The 23,888-nt window shown below is 46.2% G+C and overlaps 1 protein-coding gene across 1 annotated transcript in view; it reads right to left on the bottom strand.

Annotated features, from left to right (window-relative positions):
* The window catches only part of LOC310781655 (melanophilin-like), a gene marked incomplete at its 5' end in the record, with an annotated part of 67,975 nt that overhangs the window by 15,672 nt on the left and 28,415 nt on the right, over positions 1-23,888 (bottom strand). Inside the window, 6 exons of the mRNA XM_083642254.1 lie at positions 199-290; positions 929-1,094; positions 11,618-11,865; positions 13,052-13,232; positions 16,814-16,906; positions 22,331-22,383. Of these exons, the coding sequence (XP_083498380.1) occupies positions 199-290; positions 929-1,094; positions 11,618-11,865; positions 13,052-13,232; positions 16,814-16,906; positions 22,331-22,383 (833 nt within the window). The remainder of the gene's footprint in view (positions 1-198; positions 291-928; positions 1,095-11,617; positions 11,866-13,051; positions 13,233-16,813; positions 16,907-22,330; positions 22,384-23,888) is intronic.

Here is a 23,888-nt window from a genome sequence, read left to right on the forward strand (position 1 = left end):
TTGGTTTGCCACAACAGAGAGAGGCCGTGCATGAGTGTATCAAATATTGCCCTCATTTGAAGCCCAATAGCCAGTAATTACCAGACTAACTCAGAGTCCTGTTTTCATTTATGGTTTGCTGTTGTTGTGGGCTGGCTCATTCCCTCCTGATACTATTTCAGAGCTCACATCTCAATTAGAAACAGACTCCAAACCCACATGAGACATGGCGGTTGATGAGAGCTGGGCAAGTATGAGTAACTGAGCGGCCCACTTCATCAATCGAATGAATGCTTGAACGATGATCTGATCTGGAATGAGATTAGAGATGATAAAACCTCTTATAGATACAGTCAATGTCTCGTCATAGACGCTGGGGTAGCTGGCTGGGGGCGTGGTCAGGGTGGGGTAAATCCTCCCGTTCTCCCCATTCAGCATAGTTAATAGCAGCCCAGCCCAGGCAGACAGAATCGGTGATTCAACCACCGCAGTAAACGCACATCTGAACAGATGTCTAATGTACTTGCTCTAGAATCCCCAATCCTGTAGTGTAGAGCCGCAGCACCGTCCTTTGGTGAGTCAGCCCATTGAGATATATGGGGGGGGGGGGTTTACCCCACTCGGGCACCAGCTGTAGTAACATTTTGTGGGCGTTCCCACACAGACGGACTGTATCTATTGTTTTGATCAAAGATTCTAAAAACAAAACAAAAAAACAGTCCCCATGTTTGTTTACTGCTGCATAGCTGATGTCTAAAGAAGGGAGATGCCCAGTACAAGCACAGTTTTGCCCTGTTGACCCACTGGAAGTTTGTGCTTAGCTGCCTTGCTCAAGAGTGATCCCACTGTAGCTGTTGAGAGCGATGTGTCATTCCCCTCCAGACCACTCCAGCTGTTGTGCGGATTCAAGCCAGTAACCTTCTGGTGGTCACAAGCCTGCTTCTCCAACAGCTGGTCTGAGGGACGATGATGCAGGCGACCTGGTCAGCAGGTGGGGTGACCTTCTGCTGTGTGATACTGCAGGGATTTACCTGGTCAGCAGGTGGGGTGACCTTCTGCTCCAAGCGGTTTAACAGCGTCTCAATGGCTGACATGCGTTTGTTCAGTTCAGTGATCTGGGGACATAGAGGGAGAGACAACAGTCAACTACAGGGCATTTGGTAGTGTGTATAGGAATAGACTAGGTGACAACCAAGTATAGTTTGGTGACAAGCTGGAGAGACAGTTGACGGTCGGAGAGACGGCATCCGGTACGTGATGGGTTTTAGCACCCCAGCCTAGCTCTCTCTCGAACAGCCTCCTGAAAATCTGCGTAAACATCGGCGCGGCCTGGGGTCCTTCAGGCTAGAGCGAGGTGCTCGGCGCAGGTGAATGACGTGCAGTGCACAGGCTTCCTTGAGGCATCCTCCCTGCCTACGGCATGGGAGGATGCCTCAAGGAGGCCTGTGCGATCACCTGTGCGATCACCTGTGCGATCACCTGTGCGATCACCCCTCCCTGCCTACGGCATGGGAGGGGTGATCGGCATCCTACGGCATCCTCCCTACGGCATGGTAGGATTGCCTTCTTCCACGGGAGGTTCTGGTGAGACGAAGGAGGTGCCCGGCCTGGAATCACCCCACAGGGCCTTAGACCTCCATGCACCGAAGGGTCTTTCAATACTGCGGTGTAGCACTAACTCTATTGCAGCGGATTGGGCGTGATCAACCCTTCCGCGGGCAACGTTGCAGACAGAGTAGGAAGGCTGATCCGTGAGCAGCTGCTTCTGGGACACGGGTCGGGGTCGTAATCGGCCTCGGCTGGGTGTACTGGGAGAGGGTGTATGATGTTGACAGACCCGAAACACCCCACAACCCCAGTTAACATCACTGATGACGCGTCCCAGCGCATGCTGTGTAGTATGTATATTTGAAACATACCTCAACCTTTCTACAACGTTTTGTGGTGTTACGTGAATCAATTTGGAAGTTAGGCGCCTTTTTGTGATTGGCCATGACCATTGCCACACCCACTTTTGGTTAACTCATTGAGTGCCAATGACGACAATCGTCGTCAATTCGAATACTAACGTAGAGTGCCAATGACGACGATTGTCGTCAATTGCGTTTTTGACGGTGGGACGTGGATCAAAGCCAGATCCATCTCCTGTAAAATTTTGGGGCATGTTGAATGTGTATAACCTATTTTACCGACCCATTAGGTGGCGACAGTGCTCTCCAGATTAGAGAAAGTTGAGTAAAAAACAGAGAAGAAGTCGTTATGGAAACGGAAACGGCATCGGTATGCATCGATATGCATGAAGCATAACGTTAGCTGTGCCTGTGAACAGCAGTCAATCTGCTGCCACAATTGAGCCCCTCCGTCTCCGCTGCGATAGCCCCTCCATATGATTTAGTTGCCGACACCAGCGTCTTTCTGAAAAGTTACATTATTCTCAGCTGGGAGCCGGCGACACGCTGTGAAAAAGCGGGGTGCAGCGCACCTTTCAGTGCAGAGCAAACGCAGAGCAAACGCAGCAGAGCCCCAGAGACACTCCCACGGAGGAGGAGGAGGGGGGTGGGGCACGCAGGGCAGCATACAACCATTGACAGTAAACACAGACCCAGACAGCAGGCTCGATGGACAGAGACAGGCAAACAAGCTAGAATATCTGATGCCCACCAGCAGTAAATCAAGACCAGCAAGAAGGTGTAGGGTCTGCGCACGCAGGGGCCAGCGCTGCTGGTTGCAGCTAAAAAATATTATTTGGCCAAACAAAATTCCTTTGTTTTCACTGTTTTATTGAAGGAAATTATTTTTGAGGTGTCACATCAGAAAATATTAGCTTCAGAGTCAGTGAATGTGCTTGAAATGCTTCATTTCACAAAAGGCTGAATATCTCAGCTTCTAATTTGAAACGTCTCTTTTTGCTCAAAACAACCTATCTTCTCCAGCTGATAACTAAAGAACGGAAAATGGTATCAATAAACTTTTTTTTGCTGATGATACAATAGAGTCTCCTCGTTCTTTGTGCGTGGTCGGTGTTTACAGAGTAATATCACACAATATTCTGTGGGCCTCGAGATATCACTGAAAACGCTCTGAAACTCTGGCACTGAGTTTGGCACTGAGTCTGGCACTGAGTACTGGGCACTGAGTCTGGCACTGAGTTTGGCACGTCCGTTCTCCAAAAGTGGCTGGCACTCAATGAGTTAATGGGCATGGGAAGTTAATCAGTTTGTCCTTGGCAAATGACAAGCCTTTCGATAAAGTTTTGTAGTGTTACGCGAATCTGCTTGGAAGTTAGGCACGCCTGTTTGTGATTGGCCGTCCCCAATACCACGCCCCCTTTTGGCCAGTGGGCATGGAAAGTTACTCCATCTAAGTTGGCCCATGATCTGCTTTTCCACGAAGTTTCATGCAAATCCGTTCATAACCTTTGGAGATATCCTGCTTAGACAAATGCGGGCGAAAACATGACCTCCCGGCCAACTGAACTCTGTTGGTGAAGAGGGAAAAGAATCTTACAAAAAAGATATGATACTATTGAAATCAAGCTGTTGGTAGCAACATCTCAGATGATGTTTGGCCTCAGTCAGCTTCCCTCACATTGAGCTAATCAAAAGACTAATTGGTACAGAGCTTATTTTTTTAAATAGAAATAGTCTTCAATTGTATTCCCACTTGAGGAACTTCAGGCAGCACTTTCACATGTCCTCATCATCAGGGTGTTGATGCTCGCCGCTCAGAGCCAAAGCACGTCATCCCCAAGTTCAATTTCACAACACTTGAGAGGTTCCACTGCAGAATAATAACAACAGCTGTGCAGCTCAGTGACAGATTCAAATTTTCACAGATAACAAGAAAAGAGTCAAATCTACATTTTGGAAGAATTCTACATTATACAGTTTTTTCCTAATGAAATCCTTATTCAGTGTCGCAATGTCTGGCAATAAGCTACCCTCTACAGCAGCATTTCTTTGCTGGACGGGAGGCCGGCCAGCCTGCACAAGGCCATGTCTGTAGGTAGGTCACTCTATGCACATTTGGGTGGTAAAATGCAGTCGGCACATGCGCCGAACTGCAGTTGGCTGGTGTGTGTGTATGCTTCAATCGCACTGCACGCAAAACAGACTGGGAATGACAGGCGATCCAGTAAAGGCGGATATTTTATGGAAATAGGTGCTGCTTCACATGAATGTATGCCGAATTGAACTGGCTCTCTAAAGTGACAGATTTGGTAGTTTTGCGATTTCCAAAGTGGCGTCAGTCAGCCTCCGAAACGCTATGTCTCAAATGGCAAACGACGAGAAGTGTCTCGCTTTTCCCCCTCCCGAAACAAGACTAGGTTGAAACTATAGTATTGGCTGGGCCATATACTATACCAGTGGTCCTCAAGGTGGTCCCTGAGTGGGTTCTAGGGGGTCCCCAGCAAAAAGGGGGATACTTTATTTTAGGTATAATTCCATCCATAACTTGTAACACAATATATTAATAATACTTGTTATTATTAGCTTTGCTTATATAATAAAGTCGACATTGTGTGTCTGTGTGCATGTCTGTGTAGCTTTAATGCACGCCCACACAAATGAACAGGCCGTGGACAACCGAGGCTCCAAACGGTGGCAGGATATACGCACGCGAACTAGGGATGGGCATCGAATTTCGAATTTTCGAATAATCGTTGTTATTATCAAGGTCGACTTTTATTATTGAAATTCGAAATTCAAAAAAAAATTGTGAAATGTTGCATTGTCTCCCCTGATTCTAAGTATAGTCAAATCGCTTGGTTTGAGCAAGTAAAACAATTTTTATAAGCATTTTAAGCAAGGTTTATGGAAAAATGAATGGCGGATGAAATCCCATGAAGAGGGAGAGGGGGTGACTTTGGCACCCCTTTGGCACTCAGACCTGAGCCTACTAAATATTTAATGAACCACTCATGATTGTCAAAACTGTTTTTTATTTTCGAAAATGTCAATGTCATGTAACATGTTCTTTACTTCAGTGGTGCAATGCTTGTTTGAGCTAAAAATCCACACCAGAAGCTTTTTATATTAATTAATAAAGCCGTAGACTTAGAATCAGGGGAGACAATGCAACATTTCACTCACAAAAAAATAAAAAAATAAAAAAATAAAAAAATAAAAAAATAAAAAAATAAAAAAATAAATTACATTTTTAATTTTTTTTACATTTTTATTTTTATTTTCGAATTTCGAATTAAATTCGAATTTGGCCAGCGAATTTCGAATAGTGTTTTTGCTAGAAATGCCCATCCCTAACGCGAACGCATAGCCAAAAGCCAGTACATCTCCGGCCTTATTGCTATCACACGCCGTCGTCCAGCATTAGGTTCCACCTAGTCTTGTTCTCATCTCCACACCTGGTTTCCACAGACATAATCCAACTGACCACACATCACTTGGCTTTCAAGCTCGCTGACTCAACACTTTTCAAAGGGGTCAGTAATGCAACACTGAGCAACAGTCCACGTGATGCAGGGTGGTGTTACAAACTGTCTTCGGAGAAAGCTTGGACATCGCAGCCGCAGAGAAATGCACAGGCGTAATGTCTCATGGGTGTTTTTGATGTGTGGACTGTCTGTCCACCATGTTTTCCTCAGTATCCTGTCTCCTTGGTTTTGCCCAGCTGTGAGAGCAATTTGGCATGACACAAGATAAGCAAGGTGGGAGTCAGCACAGGGCCAGCTGGGAGCGATAAGAACAAGCCTTTGATATTGTGACAGTCTTCCATAACAGATCTGAATGACCTCCTTTGTTTTCACCTGCCGTATCTTTCTAATCTATATACGTACAATCGCACATTTATCTTGGACAGTCTACAGTGTAAGTTATAGGACTAACTGAACTCTTATTATAGACATTGCACATCATTGTTAGAGATTTCTGAAGAGATTTGTTTATTAAAATAGCCGCTAAACTAGAAGGGCTGATGATGAGACACATATAGACTATTGATTTCTGATCGCAGTAGGATAAGCAGTCTACCTAAAGTAGGCGAAGCTAATAGTAAACACAATGTGTTTTTTCCCCTGCTTTCATAAACAGGATCTCACTGTAACTTTGTTGTGATCCTTTCCAGGGACAACACAAATAGACACTGACGTAATCTCTGCTCACTCTGATCTAGCAGCTGTCTCCCCAATGTGTCAAACTGATGGGCTCACTCAAAGCACCCTGTGTGTGTGTGTGTGTGTGCGAGTGCGTGTGTGCGTGCGTGTGTGTGACGTGCGTGCGCGTGTGTGCGTGCGCGCGCGCGCGCCACTGTTACAGAGTCCTTCAATAACAAAAGGGCCAATCACGAGCTGAGCTGTTCTCTTTCAGAAACGTGAATCCAAACCAATATGAATGTAGCAATATCATCACTATATCCATTATGGATCTGAAATATCTATTGTGATGTTAGGACTGTCAGGTGGACTGCAGAGAAAATCATCAGTGCCAACCTGCCCTCCATCCAAGACTTGTACTCCTCCAGAGTCAAGAAAAGGGCAGGAAAGATCATCACTGACCCATCTGACTGACCCTGGCCATGACCTGTTTGAACTAAGGATGATGAGGACGGCCACGGGCAGGTTATCGATGATTTCCTGTCCTGGTGTAATGATGCTTTCTTGCAGATCAATGTCTCGAAAACAAAAGAAATCTGCATTGATTACAGACGTTCCCCTCCTGCACCTCAGAACAGTGTTTTTAATGGTCAGAATGTGGATCTTGTCACCAGTTATAAATATCTAGGCACGATAATTGACGACAAGCTCAAATTCGACCTGAACACTGACATGTTGTGTAAAAAAGGTCAGCAACGTCTACATTGCCTGAGGAAATTTGCAAAGTTCCAAATTGATAAGACTCTGATGAAACTGTTTTATAGTGCCTATATCGAGTCAGTCATTTCCTTCTCCATTGCCTGTTGGTATGGTAACCTGTGTATTAAGGATAAGAATTCCCTCGGAAAAATTGTGAAGGTGGCCTCTAAAGTAGCCGGTATCCATCTGGACAGCCTCGACCATGTCTTTAACATTGAGTGCCACAGCGCTTCAGTAAAATTGTCTGGAGCCTGTGCCAGATTCACTTCCATTCAGTTGAAAACAGCTATAGAATTTTTTCTATTATGGCTATATTAACGGGGCTGGACTTTAACTCATTGAGTGCCAGCCACTTTTGGAGAACGGACGCTCCCAGTGCCAGAGTTTTCAGAGCGTTTTCAGTGATTTCTCGAGGCCCACAGAATATTGTGTGATATTACTATGTAAACACCGAACACGCAAAAAGAACAAGGAGACTCTATTGTATCATCAGCAAAAAAAAGTTTATTGATACCATTTTCCGTTCTTTAGTTATGAGCCGGAGAAGATAGGTTGTTTTCAGCGTTTTCAGGCATTTCAAATTATAAGCTGAGATATTCAGCCTTTTGTGAAATGCAGCATTTCAAGCACATTCACTGACTCTAGATACGGTAATATTTTCTGATGTAGTGATGTGGTGTAGTTGTGTCCTGCCCTGCGTGCCCCACCCCCCCTCCCCCCCTCCCCCCCTCCCCCCCCTCCCCCCCTCCCCCCCCTCAGCTGAAAACTCCTCCCCACACTAGTAACACACAGCCTCGCACCAAGCGTCTAGGAAGCCTGGGAAGCGCCGCCTCCCAGGCAGCGCAACATGGAGAAGCCACACGCGGACTGCAGTGAAAGGTTTGGCTTTTCAGTGTCGCGCTGCTGCTTTTCTAGCGGCTAATCATGTGGAGAAACTATGCTGACAGACAGACAGAGGCAGAAGGACTCAGTTGTGTGCGCGGATTGACTGTGTTCGCACGCACCGTCAGTTGCAGCCAGAACAATCTACATGGCTCTGGACTGCAGCATGAGCGGGTTCTCTTTCATCAAGGCTATTTCAGGCTGTGTATTCCTGACATTTCTGTAATCTGGAGAGCACTGTCGCCACCTAAGGGTTCTGTAAAATAGGTTATAGACCTCCAATAGCTACTATAGTTGTACAGGAGCTGCGGAAGGCTTTGATCGACGTCCCACCGTCAAAAAACGCATTGGACGTCGAAGGACGTCCGTGGCACTCTACGTCACTATTTAATTGGACGTCGAAGGACGTCCATGGCATTCAATGAGTTAATGAAACATTGAACACTCCTGCTTCTTCCAAAGAAGAAATTTTGTTTCTAGACAGTTCCATTATGAAATTACAGCCTCTCAAAAAAGTGCACTTTCAAGGGTTTTCTGTCGTTTTTTTTTACTTTCCAAGATATAGCCCCTTTTATGAATACCTTTTGCACTCTAATTTCGAGCACATTCACTGACTCTGGCTGGTGTTTTCTGATGTGGTGGCGTGTGGTGTGGTTTCTGTGCAGCCACACACCCCTCTCCCCCCCCCCCCCCCCCTCTCCTCTCCACCTCTGAGCTGCGGGCTCCTCCCACACGCACAGAGTTTGCTTTCTCGACTCCGTTTTTGCCCCGGACAGATCCCAGCGCCCATCAAGGAAATGATGCGCGCTGGCAAACGCGACTGAACGAAAAGGCTTGGCCCGTTCGGCTTCGGATGCTGGCTTTCTAGGAAATCGTGTGGAGATAGATAGAAGCATAAGAGCTCAGTTGTGAGCGCGGATGCAGCCGAGCCCACTCTCGCTGTAGACAGAGCAATATATACGGCTCTGGCAGAAAGCATGCATCGGTTTCCACTTTCATCACGGCTTTCTCCGCTGTCTCCTGTACAAAGTAAAGGATCTGAGGTGGGTGGAGCAGCTCCTGTGACGATGTTTAAGGTGGCGCCGTGTGATCCCTTGAAGGGATTCATGCTCACTGGCTGGGTACGACCTTAAACAGCAGAATTATGGAATAATATGAATTATGATTTTAGGACGTGCACAGACGTCCTTGGCACTGAACGTTACTTTTTTTTAGGACGTGCACAGACGTCCTTGGCACTCAATGTGTTAACAGACAAGTACTTAAGAAGGCTTTGTCCATCCGTTCAGACGCAGCCCACCCTCTAAGCTCGGAGTACAGGCTCCTTCCTTCAGGTCGTCGACTGTGTGCCCCACGGGCCACAAAAAATAGGCACAAGTTCTCCTTTGTCCCTGTCTCCATTCGAGCATTGAACGCTGCTGAGGGAAGACATTGATGGTTTAGTGTTTTATTATCATTTTTTACTTTCAGCCTCCGCCGCTGTTTGTATTGTTTCTATTGATTTTATGGTTTCTATTATTTTATTGCTTTTATTGTTTTTAACTATTGATTTATCTTTCATTACTTTGTGCACTTTACTGGCCATTTGTGCACTTTATTCTACTACCTCACTTTACCGGTCGCTGCGTGTCTGCACTTTACTGATCGCTGTGCACTTTACGGATCGCTGTGCACTTTACGGATCGCTGTGCACTTTACGGATCGCTGTGCACTTTACGGATCGCTGTGCACTTTACCGATTGCTGTGCACTTTACCGATTGCTGTGCACTTTAATGCTACCTTGCACATTATCGGTCATTGTGTGCCACAAACAAGGTCCTTGATGTTTTATTTAGCCTTTTATTTATTTTAACTATAGGCATGTAACATTTAACATGCTACTTTGTGTTGTTTCTTGTCAATGTTCTTATTTGTATGTCTATATGCTGCAACTCAATTTGCCCTTTGGGACACTAATAAACTTGAACTTGAACTTGAACTTGAACTCCTCGCCTCCAGCAGGCGCTACAGAGCACTGTGTACGCCAAAACCACCAGAGACAACAACAGCTTCTACCCACAGGCCATCACCTAGCCTGCTAAAGCAGCCCGGTCACGTGAACTCACATTTCATTTCGTTCTACCAGACCATCAAATGACAAAAATACAATTACATGTGTTAGAATTTCATGCCAAATTTGTCGTCACCCATGTGACTCATCCAAGTGGGGACAATATGAAGTGTATAATTTGCTTTGCTATGGTGACAGTAGAGTTTATTTTCATAAAAACAAACCTTAATCTTTATCGGATATAGGCCTATTAACACATTCACTGCCAACAGTTTTTTCAATACTGTAGGTAGCTTCTGCCAAGGTTTTTTTTGAGGATTCTGGCTCATCTTTCAAGAGCCGAGGATTATTTTCTGCTAGGACTTTGTGAACACAAAATATCTCAAAAGAACTAATAGAATGTGTGCTTTCTCTGTCTAAAAGAGTTAGTTTTTATCATGTTCTGTTATGTAGGCATTAGCAGTTGAATACAGCATGGTTTCAGCGTCTGAGAAGGAAAGCTGAGAAAAATGCATTTTTGTGAAATTCGATAGAACAGTCACTATAACTATTTATTTTTGGCATCAGTGAGACATCAGACATCTAAACAATAGTTCTGAACAGTAATTTCCTCCATAACAGCACCCCCACCCCCCTTTCCTTCAAACTCCTCCCTCCGTGGGTGTGTCTCTGGTGGCTTTGCAGCGTTTGTCACAGGCGAGTCTCTGCCTGTCTGTGCTGCCTGGCTGCTGGCGGCCGCTCGTCGGGCGAGTCTGGATGGGGCTCGTTCGTTTCTGGGTTTTCGGTTGTGAGCTCAGCTGGGATGAAGCTGCGTGCGATTCTGAGCTTTCTGCTGGTGTTTCAAAGTGTGTTGCACCCAGAATCTATTTTTGGAATGCCCCACCGCCAGCTCCCAGCGCGAAAGCGAAAGCGTTTTTGGCCAATCCATTTTCATGAGAATGGCTTCCTCACGCTGCTGTTTTTGCTCGGCTTTTTCTAGTCTGGAGAGCACTGTCGCCACTTAGTGGGTCGGTAAAATAGGTAATACACATTCAATAGCTCCCATATTTTTATAGGAGATGTAAAAGGGTTTGATCCTTTTTTTTTTTTGACGAGTTAACTCGTCGACGGCAGTGAACGTGTTAAGGAAGAAACAAGAACCCTAGAACATTGCAGTGGGCAAGGATGTAAGAAAAGTGGAGCGTCTGAATCTGGCTCTCAACTATCGATTTCTTTCTTCCTTTCGTTCTCTAATAATGCACTGCATCTGGCAAAGCAGAAATACCATACAATTCTTAACCCATTGATACCTGATGCAGCATTTGCGTGTATATCCCTCATTTGTGTGTGTATCCCTTTAAGACCGCGAACCGCATATGACGCGGTTCGCGGTCTTAAAGGGATACACACACAAATGGGTATCAATGGGTTAAAATCAACTCATCGCTTGTTGTGACACTAATGCTGAAGAGTACCCCAAGCTTAGCATATTTCATGTTCCAGTTTGTCCCCTACCACTCACTCTGCCGGGGCAGAACCCTGTGGAGCTGCTGGCAGGTCACCTAAAACAATTCATTTGATTGCTTTCCTTGGTTTTAGTGTCTCTTGGTCCAAATGCTTTTTCAGAGGCCTAAAAGCTCTGCCAAGGAAAATCCTGGACGCTCTAAACTTTTACAATCCATTATTAAAAACCATATGGGTTGTAGTCTTTGCAGATGCTTTAGCAACATTGATTGATATAGGACATAAGAACTGAATTAAGAGAAGCCCATTTTGAGCATTGTGTGAAGAATGAACATCACAACTATGTTCATCATCCTTCCATGTGTGTGCTTATGCAGTTAAGTGTCTGTGTGCACGATGTGTTGATACGTACACAACAACCTGCATAACTGTTGTGAGTCATTATGAGCACCTGTGGAGTCGGGGTCCCTGAGTTCAGGCTCTCCTGGGAGGTGTGGCTGCGGGGCGGCTGGTGAGAGTGATAGAGCGGGTAGCGGTGACCGCCGTCTTCCTCCTCCTCCTCCTCCTCCGAGTCAAACAGGCCAGACAGGAAGCTGCTGCAGCGGGGCGCCCCGACACTGCCGCTGCCACATGACGAGTGGCTGAGCCGGGACGCGGGGCGAGGCAGCATGCTCCGGCTGTCTGGGTACGCAGTGTCCTCTGGAAAGAGAGTAGGCTCAGAACACTCAGTCTTTCAGTTTCTTCTGTCGATCTAGTGGGGACCGTTACATCACTTGACAGACATTTGACAGGTTAAAACTCTGGCTTGCAGTCGTGTTGGGGGGGCGAGGCAAAGGGCAAAGGGGTCGAAACTAGTGATAGGAAGGAAAGAGAGCTGGGGTTCGAGGGGTGGCTAGGGGGCGTGGCCAGGGGGATGTGGGTGGTGGTCAAAGAAGGGGGCGGGGCTGGGTAAAAGGGGCCCTAGCTAAGGATAGGCAGGTTATAGAGAGTCGGGGTTCGAGGGGTGGGTAACGGGAGTGGCTAGGTGTAGCTATGTGGTTGGTGGTAGGTGGCGTGGTCAGGAAGGGGGCAGGGCTAGGGAAAAGGGACAGTAGGGATAGGCAGGTCGTAGAGAGTTAGGATTTGAGGGGTGGGTATGGGGAGTGGCTGGAGGGATGTGGGTGGGTTAGGTTTAGGGTGGGCTTAGGGATAGGACCATTGTCCATGTTGTAAACGTTTAGCCAGGCCCGGCTCCAGACCCAAATTACAGAGGGGGCCTGCCCCTAGCTTGGGGGGGCCAAGCTACCCAAGGGGGGTCCGGGGGGATTCTCCCCCGGAAGAAGATTTTGTACATTTTAAAGTAAAATTCATCAACCTGGTGCATTTGAGAGCAAAATGAAGAGGCTAAATCTATGAAGAACTACACACATCTCTAATGGGTTGTGACTTTACAAATAATTAGGCCTAAACAATTAATATTAAATGTATTTACACATTGTGCACAAATTGCATTCATTGTGACAAATTTACAATACCGTAGTTAATATCCAGCCAGAATCATTGCAAATGGATGTTCAAAGTAACAGTTAGCAATAGCATTCAGTTAATCAATGCCTAATGACAGCCAGATTCCGTTTTAAACTTTAAAACAGAAAAACGGAAAAACGTTTTTAGCCAAAAAAATGGGGGGGCCAGTTTGGGCCAACACCCAACGCCCAACGCCGGGCCTGCATTTAGCCATGTTGTTGACGTACCCTCGAAAACATTGCCTAAAGCCATCAGGCTGAATGGCCACACCACTGTGCTGTGGGCTTCAAGGTTTTTGCGCTTGTTATGTGTATAATTGTGCCGATTGGTGGAGCCATTCAGGTGACCAGAGATGTGTGTCCCCTTTTCTTTTCTTTACCGTGTTGCGGAGCCATGCCCAGGATCATGCTCCGGTTGGAGTGGAGCCCGACTTCAGTATTGAGATCTGGCTCCTGATCTTTCTGGTTTCTCTTTTCCAAAATCTGATGGAAAACGGAGTCTTCCTCACCGATCATGGAATCCCTCATGCCCCCCTCCATGATATCCAGAGTGTGTGGGGGCTGGGAGAGAGGAATTAGGAATAGCATCGTCATTTATCCCCGATAGCCAATAATACCAATACACAGGAATTGCAGCGATCTTGGGCTGTTTTGGGCTAGCACCGATGTAGACACTTGGATGTGAGAGGAAAGGGAGGTAGGTACATTTTGGGCTACTTTCATCTGTAAGCATGGTAGGAAACTAGGAAACTAACTTTTTGGATCACTGGCCACATGGCATTTAAATCTCAGAATTTACCACTTAATTTTATTTCCCAGCTAACTAGATTAAAAGAGAGTACAGGGTTATCCACTTACATGGCTATACAAACACCCACAGTCAAAGTTGTGTCTGATATTATTCACCCTGCAGGCAAACTAAAGAGCTATTTAGTTTTTGGATTAATTATATGATTAAACAAATACGAGGAGGTATTGAGGCCTGTAAAAGAATCCGTTCAGTTGGGCACTCTGTGATTCATATATCATCAGCCAAGCTCAATATCATCTTCATGAAGATCTGAATCTTCCCTATTGTGAACGTAATTCAAATGGACATAACTGCTTTATATAGTTTTTATACTAAACTGGTTAACGCCTAAAGCTCGTAGACATTCTCACTGGCTGCAGTGTGTTTTTAAATGTATTGTCTTTAATTGTCCTTCATACTTAAAATAATTCTTAATTCCATATAGATCACTGTATAGTCTCAGCAGGCATGCTGAGCATCCATTCTTCTTTGTTCCTAGAATTTACAAAGAAATTGGATGTCGTGCGTTTCAATTTAAAGCTCCATCTGACTGGTACAATTTACCTCACTCACATCTTTTCAGTCCTTCAAGGCATCTCTCCTCACTTATGTTCAAACAACCTGCTCCTGCTTCTAATTATGATTGAGATTTTGAAATAACTTGCTCATGATACATCATGCATGTAAATTCACCTTATCTGGGTATGTGTACACTTACAGTATGTATTCTCACTGTATATATTATGCTATCTTTGGGGGACTAAGGGGTTGGGGAGTGGCTCGGCCTGGGAGAGCTTCTGATGTGTATGTGTGAGTGTATTTGTATGTTGTTTGTTTTATGTAACACCCGTTTTCTTTCTGTATATTCCTGCCAAGGACCCCCTCGAAAACGAGATGCTTCATCTCAAGGGGTTTATCCTTCTAATAAATTGTGAAATATTGAATTCACAAGAAATGTATCGGTCATGTCTACTACAATTGCTCAATTGTGAACCATTCGATTATTTAAATTGAGACAATGAAACATAAAAAGCCAAACAGTATCAAATACTATAACTACATTTTAAGATTACAATTACAACACATTCATTTGCTCATTTATTGCCATTAGGTTTCTGTTCATCTGTTCTGATTTAGGCCACTGCTGCAACATGGAACTTGTCTTGAAAAACTCTCCTCGTTCCACTTGTTTTTCGCAGTGGCTTCCATTAGCCGGGATTCGAGTATCAATTCCCCACTTGATCCCTCAGTAATAAAGCCATTGTCTCAACTTGATCCTTCATCTCATGCCAGTCCTGGAGTCTTTCTCTTAAATTTGTCTCAACTTGAGCTCATGTCAGTCCTGGAGTCTTTCTCTTACATTTGTCTCAACTTGAGCTCATGCCAGTCCTGGAGTCTTTCTCTTAAATTTGTCTCAACTTGAGCTCATGTCAGTCCTGGAGTCTTTCTCTTACATTTGTCTCAACTTGATCTCATGTCAGTCCTGGAGTCTTTCTCTTACATTTGTCTCAACTTGATCTCATGTCAGTCCTGGAGTCTTTCTCTTACATTTGTCTCAACCTGAGCTCATGTCAGTCCTGGAGTCTTTCTCTTACATTTGTCTCAACCTGAGCTCATGCCAGTCCTGGAGTCTTTCTATTACATTTGTCTCAACCTGAGCTCATGCCAGTCCTGGAGTCTTTCTATTACATTTGTCTCAACCTGAGCTCATGCCAGTCCTGGAGTCTTTCTATTACATTTGTCTCAACCTGAGCTCATGCCAGTCCTGGAGTCTTTCTATTACATTTGTCTCAACCTGAGCTCATGCCAGTCCTGGAGTCTTTCTATTACATTTGTCTCAACCTGAGCTCATGCCAGTCCTGGAGTCTTTCTCTTACATTTGTCTCAACTTGAGCTCATGTCAGTCCTGGAGTCTTTCTCTTACATTTGTCTCAACTTGAGCTCATGCCAGTCCTGGAGTCTTTCTCTTACATTTGTCTCAACTTGAGCTCATGTCAGTCCTGGAGTCTTTCTATTACATTTGTCTCAACTTGAGCTCATGTCAGTCCTGGAGTCTTTCTATTACATTTGTCTCAACTTGAGCTCATGTCAGTCCTGGAGTCTTTCTATTACATTTGTCTCAACTTGAGCTCATGCCAGTCCTGGAGTCTTTCTCTTACATTTGTCTCAACTTGAGCTCATGCCAGTCCTGGAGTCTTTCTCTTACATTTGTCTCAACTTGAGCTCATGTCAGTCCTGGAGTCTTTCTCTTACATTTGTCTCAACTTGAGCTCATGTCAGTCCTGGAGTCTTTCTCTTACATTTGTCTCAACTTGAGCTCATGTCAGTCCTGGAGTCTTTCTCTTACATTTGTCTCAACTTGAGCTCATGTCAGTCCTGGAGTCTTTCTCTTACATTTGTCTCAACTTGAGCTCATGTCAGTCCTGGAGTATTTCTCTTACATTTGTCTCAACTTGAGCTCATGTCAGTCCTGGAGTCTTTCTCTTACATTTGTCTCAACTTGAGCTCATGTCAGTCCTGGAGTCTTTCTCTTACATTTGTCTCAACTTGAGCTCATGTCAGTCCTGGAGTCTTTCTCTTACATTTGTCTCAACTTGAGCTCATGTCAGTCCTGGAGTATTTCTCTTACATTTGTCTCAACTTGAGCTCATGTCAGTCCTGGAGTCTTTCTCTTACATTTGTCTCAACTTGAGCTCATGTCAGTCCTGGAGTCTTTCTCTTACATTTGTCTCAACTTGAGCTCATGTCAGTCCTGGAGTCTTTCTCTTACATTTGTCTCAACTTGAGCTCATGTCAGTCCTGGAGTCTTTCTCTTACATTTGTCTCAACTTGAGCTCATGCCAGTCCTGGAGTCTTTCTCTTACATTTGGCAAAATGTTATCTTGTCAGCATTTTCTGTTTATCAGAGGATCATGAGATGACATCACGTATACAACATAAAACAGATTTGATCATCAGAATGGGGCTTCAGTTGATCCTCAACAGTCTATGTATGTATGTATGACTGTTTGTTTGTATGTATGTATGTATGTATGAATGTATGTATGACTGTCTGTTTGTTTGTTTGTTTGGTATGTATGTATGTATGTATGTATGTATGTTTGTGCCTGTGTATACACCAAAATTCACATTTGCATGTACATCATGAGTGTGTGCTGCCTGTAGCCGTAAAAGAGGATGATTAACTACAGTGTGAAACAGTACTACATTGTTCCTTTGCCAAATATTGTCTGGCTTGACAAAGGAGGAAGAGAGAAGCTAAAGCAGAAACAGAGGGCATCTTTGGATGAAGGCGTGCACATTAAGATTTGTTTGTTTTAGGACAGGTTTGACAACGTTGTCCGGCTTGTACCTGGTAGGACTGGCTTCTGGAGTCGACGGAGTAGTCACGGTCCAGATCGAAATCGAAGGGACGGACAGTGAGCAGCCTTTTGGTCTTTTTCATCTTTGGGGAGCAGAAAGGGAAACACCATCACCAACAGAGAGGAGGGGCAGGGGGACACCATCATCAACAGAGAGGAGGGGCAGGGGGGACACCATCACCAACAGAGAGGAGGGGCAGGGGGACACCATCACCAACAGAGAGGAGGGGCACGGGGACACCATCATCAACAGAGAGGAGGGGCAGGGGGACACCATCACCAACAGAGAGGAGGGGCAGGGAAACACCATCACCAACAGAGAGGAGGGGCAGGGAAACACCATCACCAACAGAGAGGAGGGGCAGGGGGACACCATCACCAACAGAGAGGAGGGGCAGGGGGACACCATCACCAACAGAGAGGAGAGGCAGGGGGGACACCATCATCAACAGAGAGGAGGGGCAGGGGGACACCATCACCAACAGAGAGGAGAGGCAGGGGGGACACCATCACCAACAGAGAGGAGGGGCAGGGAAACACCATCACCAACAGAGAGGAGGGGCAGGGGGACACCATCACCAACAGAGAGGAGGGGCAGGGGGACACCATCACCAACAGAGAGGAGAGGCAGGGGGGACACCATCATCAACAGAGAGGAGGGGCACGGGGACACCATCATCAACAGAGAGGAGGGGCAGGGGGGACACCATCACCAACAGAGAGGAGGGGCAGGGGGGACACCATCATCAACAGAGAGGAGGGGCAGGGGGACACCATCACCAACAGAGAGGAGGGGCCGGGGGGACACAATCACCAACAGAGAGGAGGGGCAGGGGGACACCATCACCAACAGAGAGGAGGGGCAGGGGGACACCATCACCAACAGAGAGGAGGGGCAGGGGGACACCATCACCAACAGAGAGGAGGGGCCGGGGGGACACAATCACCAACAGAGAGGAGGGGCAGGGGGACACCATCATCAACAGAGAGGAGGGGCAGGGGGACACCATCACCAACAGAGAGGAGGGGCAGGGGGACACCATCATCAACAGAGAGGAGGGGCCGGGGGGACACCATCATCAACAGAGAGGAGGGGCACGGGGACACCATCATCAACAGAGAGGAGGGGCAGGGGGACACCATCATCAACAGAGAGGAGGGGCCGGGGGGACACCATCATCAACAGAGAGGAGGGGCACGGGGACACCATCATCAACAGAGAGGAGGGGCAGGGGGACACCATCATCAACAGAGAGGAGGGGCAGGGGGACACCATCATCAACAGAGAGGAGGGGCAGGGGGACACCATCACCAACAGAGAGGAGGAATCACCAACAGAGAGGAGGGGCGGGGGACAGAGGAGAGGACAAGAAAAGGGATGATAGGAGAGGAAAGCTCTGTTCTCTCAAACAGCCTTAAAGAAATCCTATTGCTAAAGGCTGAATTCGACGGATTCTCTTCTGTTACGGTTGTCATTTAATATGTGATTGCTATCAGTTGGAAGGAAAATTAACCGTTGACTGTCACTCTATAGTTACATTACATTACATTACGTCATTTGGCAGTAGCTTTTATCCAAAACACATTTTTGTGAGAAATAGAGCAATCAACTATGTTACACAGTCTATGATAACTACAACTTTTGAAGGAACAGTGGTACAAGTTAAGTTTTTTTGTTTTTTTTTGAAGAGAGAGAAAGAAGTTAGCTCAAGAAGGGCCCAGATGGAGCCTGAAAAGGTGTGTCTTTAGTCTGTTCCGAAAGATCGGCAGTGATTCAGCAGTCCTGACCGAAGGTGGAAGCTCGTTCCACCATTGAGGTGCCAGGGACGAGAAGAGTCGCGAACGGGATGAGCGACTTTTGAGCCCCCGTAGTGAAGGAGGGGCAAAGCGTCCTACACTGGTGGAGGAGCGGAGGGAACGGTGAGAGATTTGGAGCCTGACCATAGATTGCAGGTACAGGGGAGCTGACTGGTGTACTGCCCTGTAGGCCAGAACCAGTGTTTTGAATTTAATGCGTGCAGAAATGGGAAGCCAGTGAAGGTCCCGGAAGAGGGGAGTGACATGAGAGAATTTGGGTTGGTTGAATAAGAGATGGGCTGCAGCGTTCTGGATGAGCTGAAGCGGTCGGATGGCTACAGCAGGTAGCCCAGCCAGAAGAACATTGCAGTAGTCCAGGCGAGAGATGACAAGTGCCTGGACCAGGAGTTGTGTCGCTTCTCTTGTGAGAAACGGACGGATTTTGCAGATGTTGTACAGGGAGAACCTGCAGGAGCGGGCAGTTGCTGCGATGTACGCTGAGTTGGACAGCTGATTGTCGAGGATCACTCCAAGGTTCTTAGCTGTTTGAGAGGGAAACACGGTAGTGTTGTCAATGGAGATGGAAAGGTCAGTGAGGGGACAGTCTTTCCCGGGGAGGAAGAGTAGCTCTGTTTTCCCAAGATTCAGCTTGAGATGGTGGGCAGACATCCAAGCACCAATGTCTTTGAGGCATGCAGCGATACGTGCCTCGATTTGGGTGTCTGAGGGGGGGGGGGGGAGAGAGGTAGAGCTGAGTGTCGTCAGCATAGCAGTGGTAAGAGAAGCCATGAGATGAGATCACATGGCCCAGAGATCTGATATAGAGAAGGAATAGCAAGGGGCCCAGGACTGAGCCCTGGGGCACACCTGTGCTAAGAGTACAGGATCTGGATAGGGATCCTCGCCATAGAACCTGGTATGAGCGGTTAGAGAGATAGGAGGCAAACCAGGAGAGTGCAGATCCTGAGATGCCTAGATCAGAGAGAGTAGAGAGCAGAATCTGGTGATTTACTGTATCAAAAGCTGCAGACAAGTCAAGGAGGACAAGGACAGAGGAGAGGGATGAGGCCTTAGCAGTGTGTAGGGCCTCAGTGACTGAAAGGAGAGCTGTCTCAGTAGAGTGAGAAGCCTTGAAGCCAGATTGTAGAGGATCCAGTAGGTCATTCTGGGAGAGATGGAGAGAAAGTTGTTCGGAAGCAGCCCGTTCAAGGGTTTTGGAAATGAATGAGAGAAGAGAGACAGGACGGTAGTTCTGGATGGCAGTAGGGTCAAGGGAGGGTTTCTTAAGGAGTGACTTGACTCTAGCAGTCTTTAGAGGAGCTGGCACAAGACCAGAGGATAGAGAGGAGTTGATAAGGGTAGTGAGGAAGGGAGATATATCAGTGGAGATGGATTGGAGAAGAGAGGAAGGGATAGGATCAAGGGGGCAGGAGGTGGCACGGTTAGACCTGACAAGCTTAAGGACCTCTTCGGAGGAGAGGGGAGAGAAGGAAGTAAGCCCTGTAGCAGGAGTCAGAGAGTTGGGGTCGGGAGTATTGCAGCTATTGACTGGAGGGGGGAAGGAAGAGCTGATGTCCTCTACCTTCTTAGCAAAGAAGGTTACAAAATCATCAGCTGAGAGGGAGGATGGTGGGGGAGATGAGAGAGGGTTGAGGAGAGAGGGAAAGGTGGAAAATAGTTTGCTGGGGTTGGAGGCAGAGGACTGGATTTCAGAAATGAAGACGGAGGTTTTTGCTGTTGAGACAGCAGATGTAACGTTAGAGTGGATAAGGTGGTAAGCAAAGAGATCTCTGGGGTTCTGTGTTTTTCTCCATTTCCTCTCAGCTGCCCGAAGCTCTGTTCGATGAGATCGCAGAGGTTCAGACAGCCAAGGAGCAGGGGGAGAGGATCGAGGAGGTTTCCAGGTGAGAGGGCAGAGAGAGTCAAGAGCAGAGGAGAGAGAGGATAAAAGAGTAGTGGAAACCTCCTATAGAAACCTCTTATAGTGTGACGAAAGAGGTTATCAACACTTAAGGGAGCATAACAAAGACTTCAGGGACTACTGTGTGGGTCTAAAACAACAATGAAATGCTTCTGGAGATCTTTAACTGCATGAGTTGCAGCAGGGTGGCTGCAACTCAATATTAAAGACACTGTCCTACAACTGGAAGACCCGATTTCAAACCAGAGCATCCGGCCTAATGAAGTGTCCTTGCCAGCGGCAAGTGATGTGCAGTGAGTAAACCTCACTCCCCGACGCCTCAAGACACGCTCTGCAACAGATGCTAGAGCCTCATGGCTTTTAGCCTCCTTGCTAGAGCGTCCGGCTCCCATGCCGGAGGTTCCCGGTTCGATCCCCAGCTGTGGGGGGGACTACACAATGCAGGTTACACATGGGCAAGACACTGAAGAAGCAAGACAATTCTGGAGATTTGAACTTCACTGGAAGGGGCAAGTGAAGAGAGAATACCCCTACGGGGGTCAGTAAAGTGTTAGTGCCGCTACATTCATATCATTATTACACTTGTGTTTCATGACTGTGGCCTAAAAGAGCACTACTCTATATGGAACACTAGAGGGCACTCTGTGAAAATACAACCAGTGATGCAAGAAGCACCACTCTGCCTTCTGGTCCTCCTTTGTGCAACATCAATCAAAAGTCCAGTCATAAGAGACAAATGAAACCTTACTTGATGGTCACATTGCAAGCAAAAGGAAAATGCTTGTAGGGACCCGGCAGAGTCCAAACGTCCCTTAAAACATTTCCTCCCCTCAACAGCCGCTGTAGTGATTGAAAATAAACAAATCTAAGGTTTTACACTGCGCAGACACTGTGGTATAAACAATAGTAGTCTTGGTTTTATGACAAATTCCAGTGCCTCTTTTCAAAGCTCACAACTTTAACCAGAGGTTATTTCAACTTTTCACTCTGACTCTTTCATGTGTGTGATTAACAGTGTGACAGCGTGGTATTTACCCACGATGCACCGTGGCCGGTGCCGGTTCCGTCATGCTTAACCTTAGTCTTCAGCAGCTGTCACGGCATTCCAACTGCTCATGAGGGGCCGGCCTAGAGCAGATAACTGGTGCACACCTCAGCTCCTCAACGAGAAGGATCTGCTGTCAGTATGACATCTATCAGCACTGACCGCTGTGAACCTTTGCAAACATCAGGGTCAGCTGATGTCAGAGAGCGCATGCAGACAGTCAGTTTAAGGTGAATGTAACTGTCTCTGTGCAGATTAGCGTTTAGTGTTTTTTTTTATTAACAAACAAGAAACATGTTAGGAGTGAGCAACAAACCCAGAGCACTGAAGCGGATCAGGTGTCGTTTATTGATGGTTTCCACATGTCAAGGTCTCGCGGTCTCAACATGGATTACTCGTGAAAAGAGACAGAGCTACTTCAGTTCAGCTGTCTGGACGCAAATTGATATGCTTCTTGGTTTATGATGCGCTATAAGCGGAATGCTTTCCGCTAGCCACAAAGTCACTAAAACTTAAGTGCCTCCAAAAGAGTCGCATGATGTTGTTTATTTATTTTCATTTTCCGAATAAGCAAACAAAGATTTGAATGGAGAGAGGGGGAAAGTGTTTGTGTTGCATCTATTTGCTCATACACGTGTGTTGGGAAGTGAAACATTGAACATGTGAAAGAACCACATGTACTACCTGTAATATACAATCAGTAACGAGTATCGGTATCGTAGAGGAAGAAAAGATTTGCCATACCCCTTTGTAGAGTTGTGCATCTGTGGCATCCATGTTGTGCTCCTCATATCCATCTGGTAATGAAGAAGACAGACAGACATATTGGTGTTCATCTAAAGCTGGTAATAACTATAACATATAATGAAATACCCCGTCACACATCTGAAAACAAATGCAGTCTACAAATAAAATCAATAAAATCAATTCTGTGTGCGAACGTGATTTGTGCATTTTCTACGTGAGCAAAGTGAACATTTTAGTGGCATTATGCACGGGAAATTCACCATACAGTCGTACATTTGACACATCTCTTCTCTGCCAGAGCTTTCTTCTTCCCAGCATATCAAATGTTACATTTCTATCTGGCAGAGCGAGCGTGGCACAAGGAGTTAAGAGCAAGTGTGTTTTCAGCCCGGCTTTTACGAGAGCGTTTATGAGCGAGCTGCTTTTATACAAAACAGTTTGTTCCAAAAGTTTCCTCTCTTACTGAATCAAGGAGGAGACGTGGGAGAGAGATGGAAGGAAAAAGACAGGAAGAAGGTGGTAGAAACAAGAGAAGGAGCTCAAGGCTGAGTGAGAGTGAAAAAGCTGAAAATAATTCAGGCCTAGCAACAACAACAACAACAGCAACAGATTGGTTATGCACATTAAACACTTGGTTGACTACTTGTATGAACATCCCTATGATTTCCAAGATAAATTATTTTTTATGCACTTTTTGCCACATCACAGTCATGGATACAGAAGACAAATACACACTAATAAATATGACTACTACTATTGCTGCTGCTACTTCCACCACAAAGATGACCAATAAAAAATATTATAATATATTAAGCTATTATTTAAATTATAATGATGAATACTACTAAAACGTACAAAAATAGAAATATACTGTATGTAGTGAACACTTTGACGGAATTTAATAACAGGGATTACGTTTTTTTGTGTGACACTATGTTGACATGTATGACTCCAGTGAATATTTTCCAGTGAGAAACATGGGCCCCTATTCTCCCACAGGCCTTTGGCGCTAAAACGGGCCTTAAACGCAAAAAAACGTGCCTTGCGCCTGCCTCGGGAAGATATCAACATGGCTTTAGGCTGGTAAATGCGCTTTAGGCTGAATGGGCGTGGCGCACTCCCTGAATGGGCGAGAATGGGCGTTTCGGCCTTAAATGCCGGCCTAATGATATCTTCCCACCTGGCGTAAATTTAGCGCTTTGCGCTTTTGAAAACCAGGCCTATTCAGTGCGCCAGTTGAGCGGGGCGCTCCTCTGCCTCTCCCCTGTGACCCTTCTCTGTCTCTCTCTGAAACCAGGCCTATTCAGTGCGCCAGTTGCGAGGAGCGCTCCTCTGCCTCTCCTCTGTCACCCTTCTCTGTCTCTCTCGGACTCCCTTGCTCAGACAGACACAACACACGTCCCATAGGAAAAAGAAGTTGTAAGTTCACTGCCTGTGAAATGTCCCAGCATGCATTGGCCTACTCCATTTCGCTACTAAATAGCAACCAAATGAGCCGAAATAGATATGAAGGTAGATCTAAATAATGTGTAATGGTAAAACAACCTGCAATTGT

This window comes from Poromitra crassiceps (genome assembly GCF_964638095.1).
Source record: "Poromitra crassiceps genome assembly, chromosome: 8".
Taxonomy (NCBI): domain Eukaryota; kingdom Metazoa; phylum Chordata; class Actinopteri; order Beryciformes; family Melamphaidae; genus Poromitra; species Poromitra crassiceps.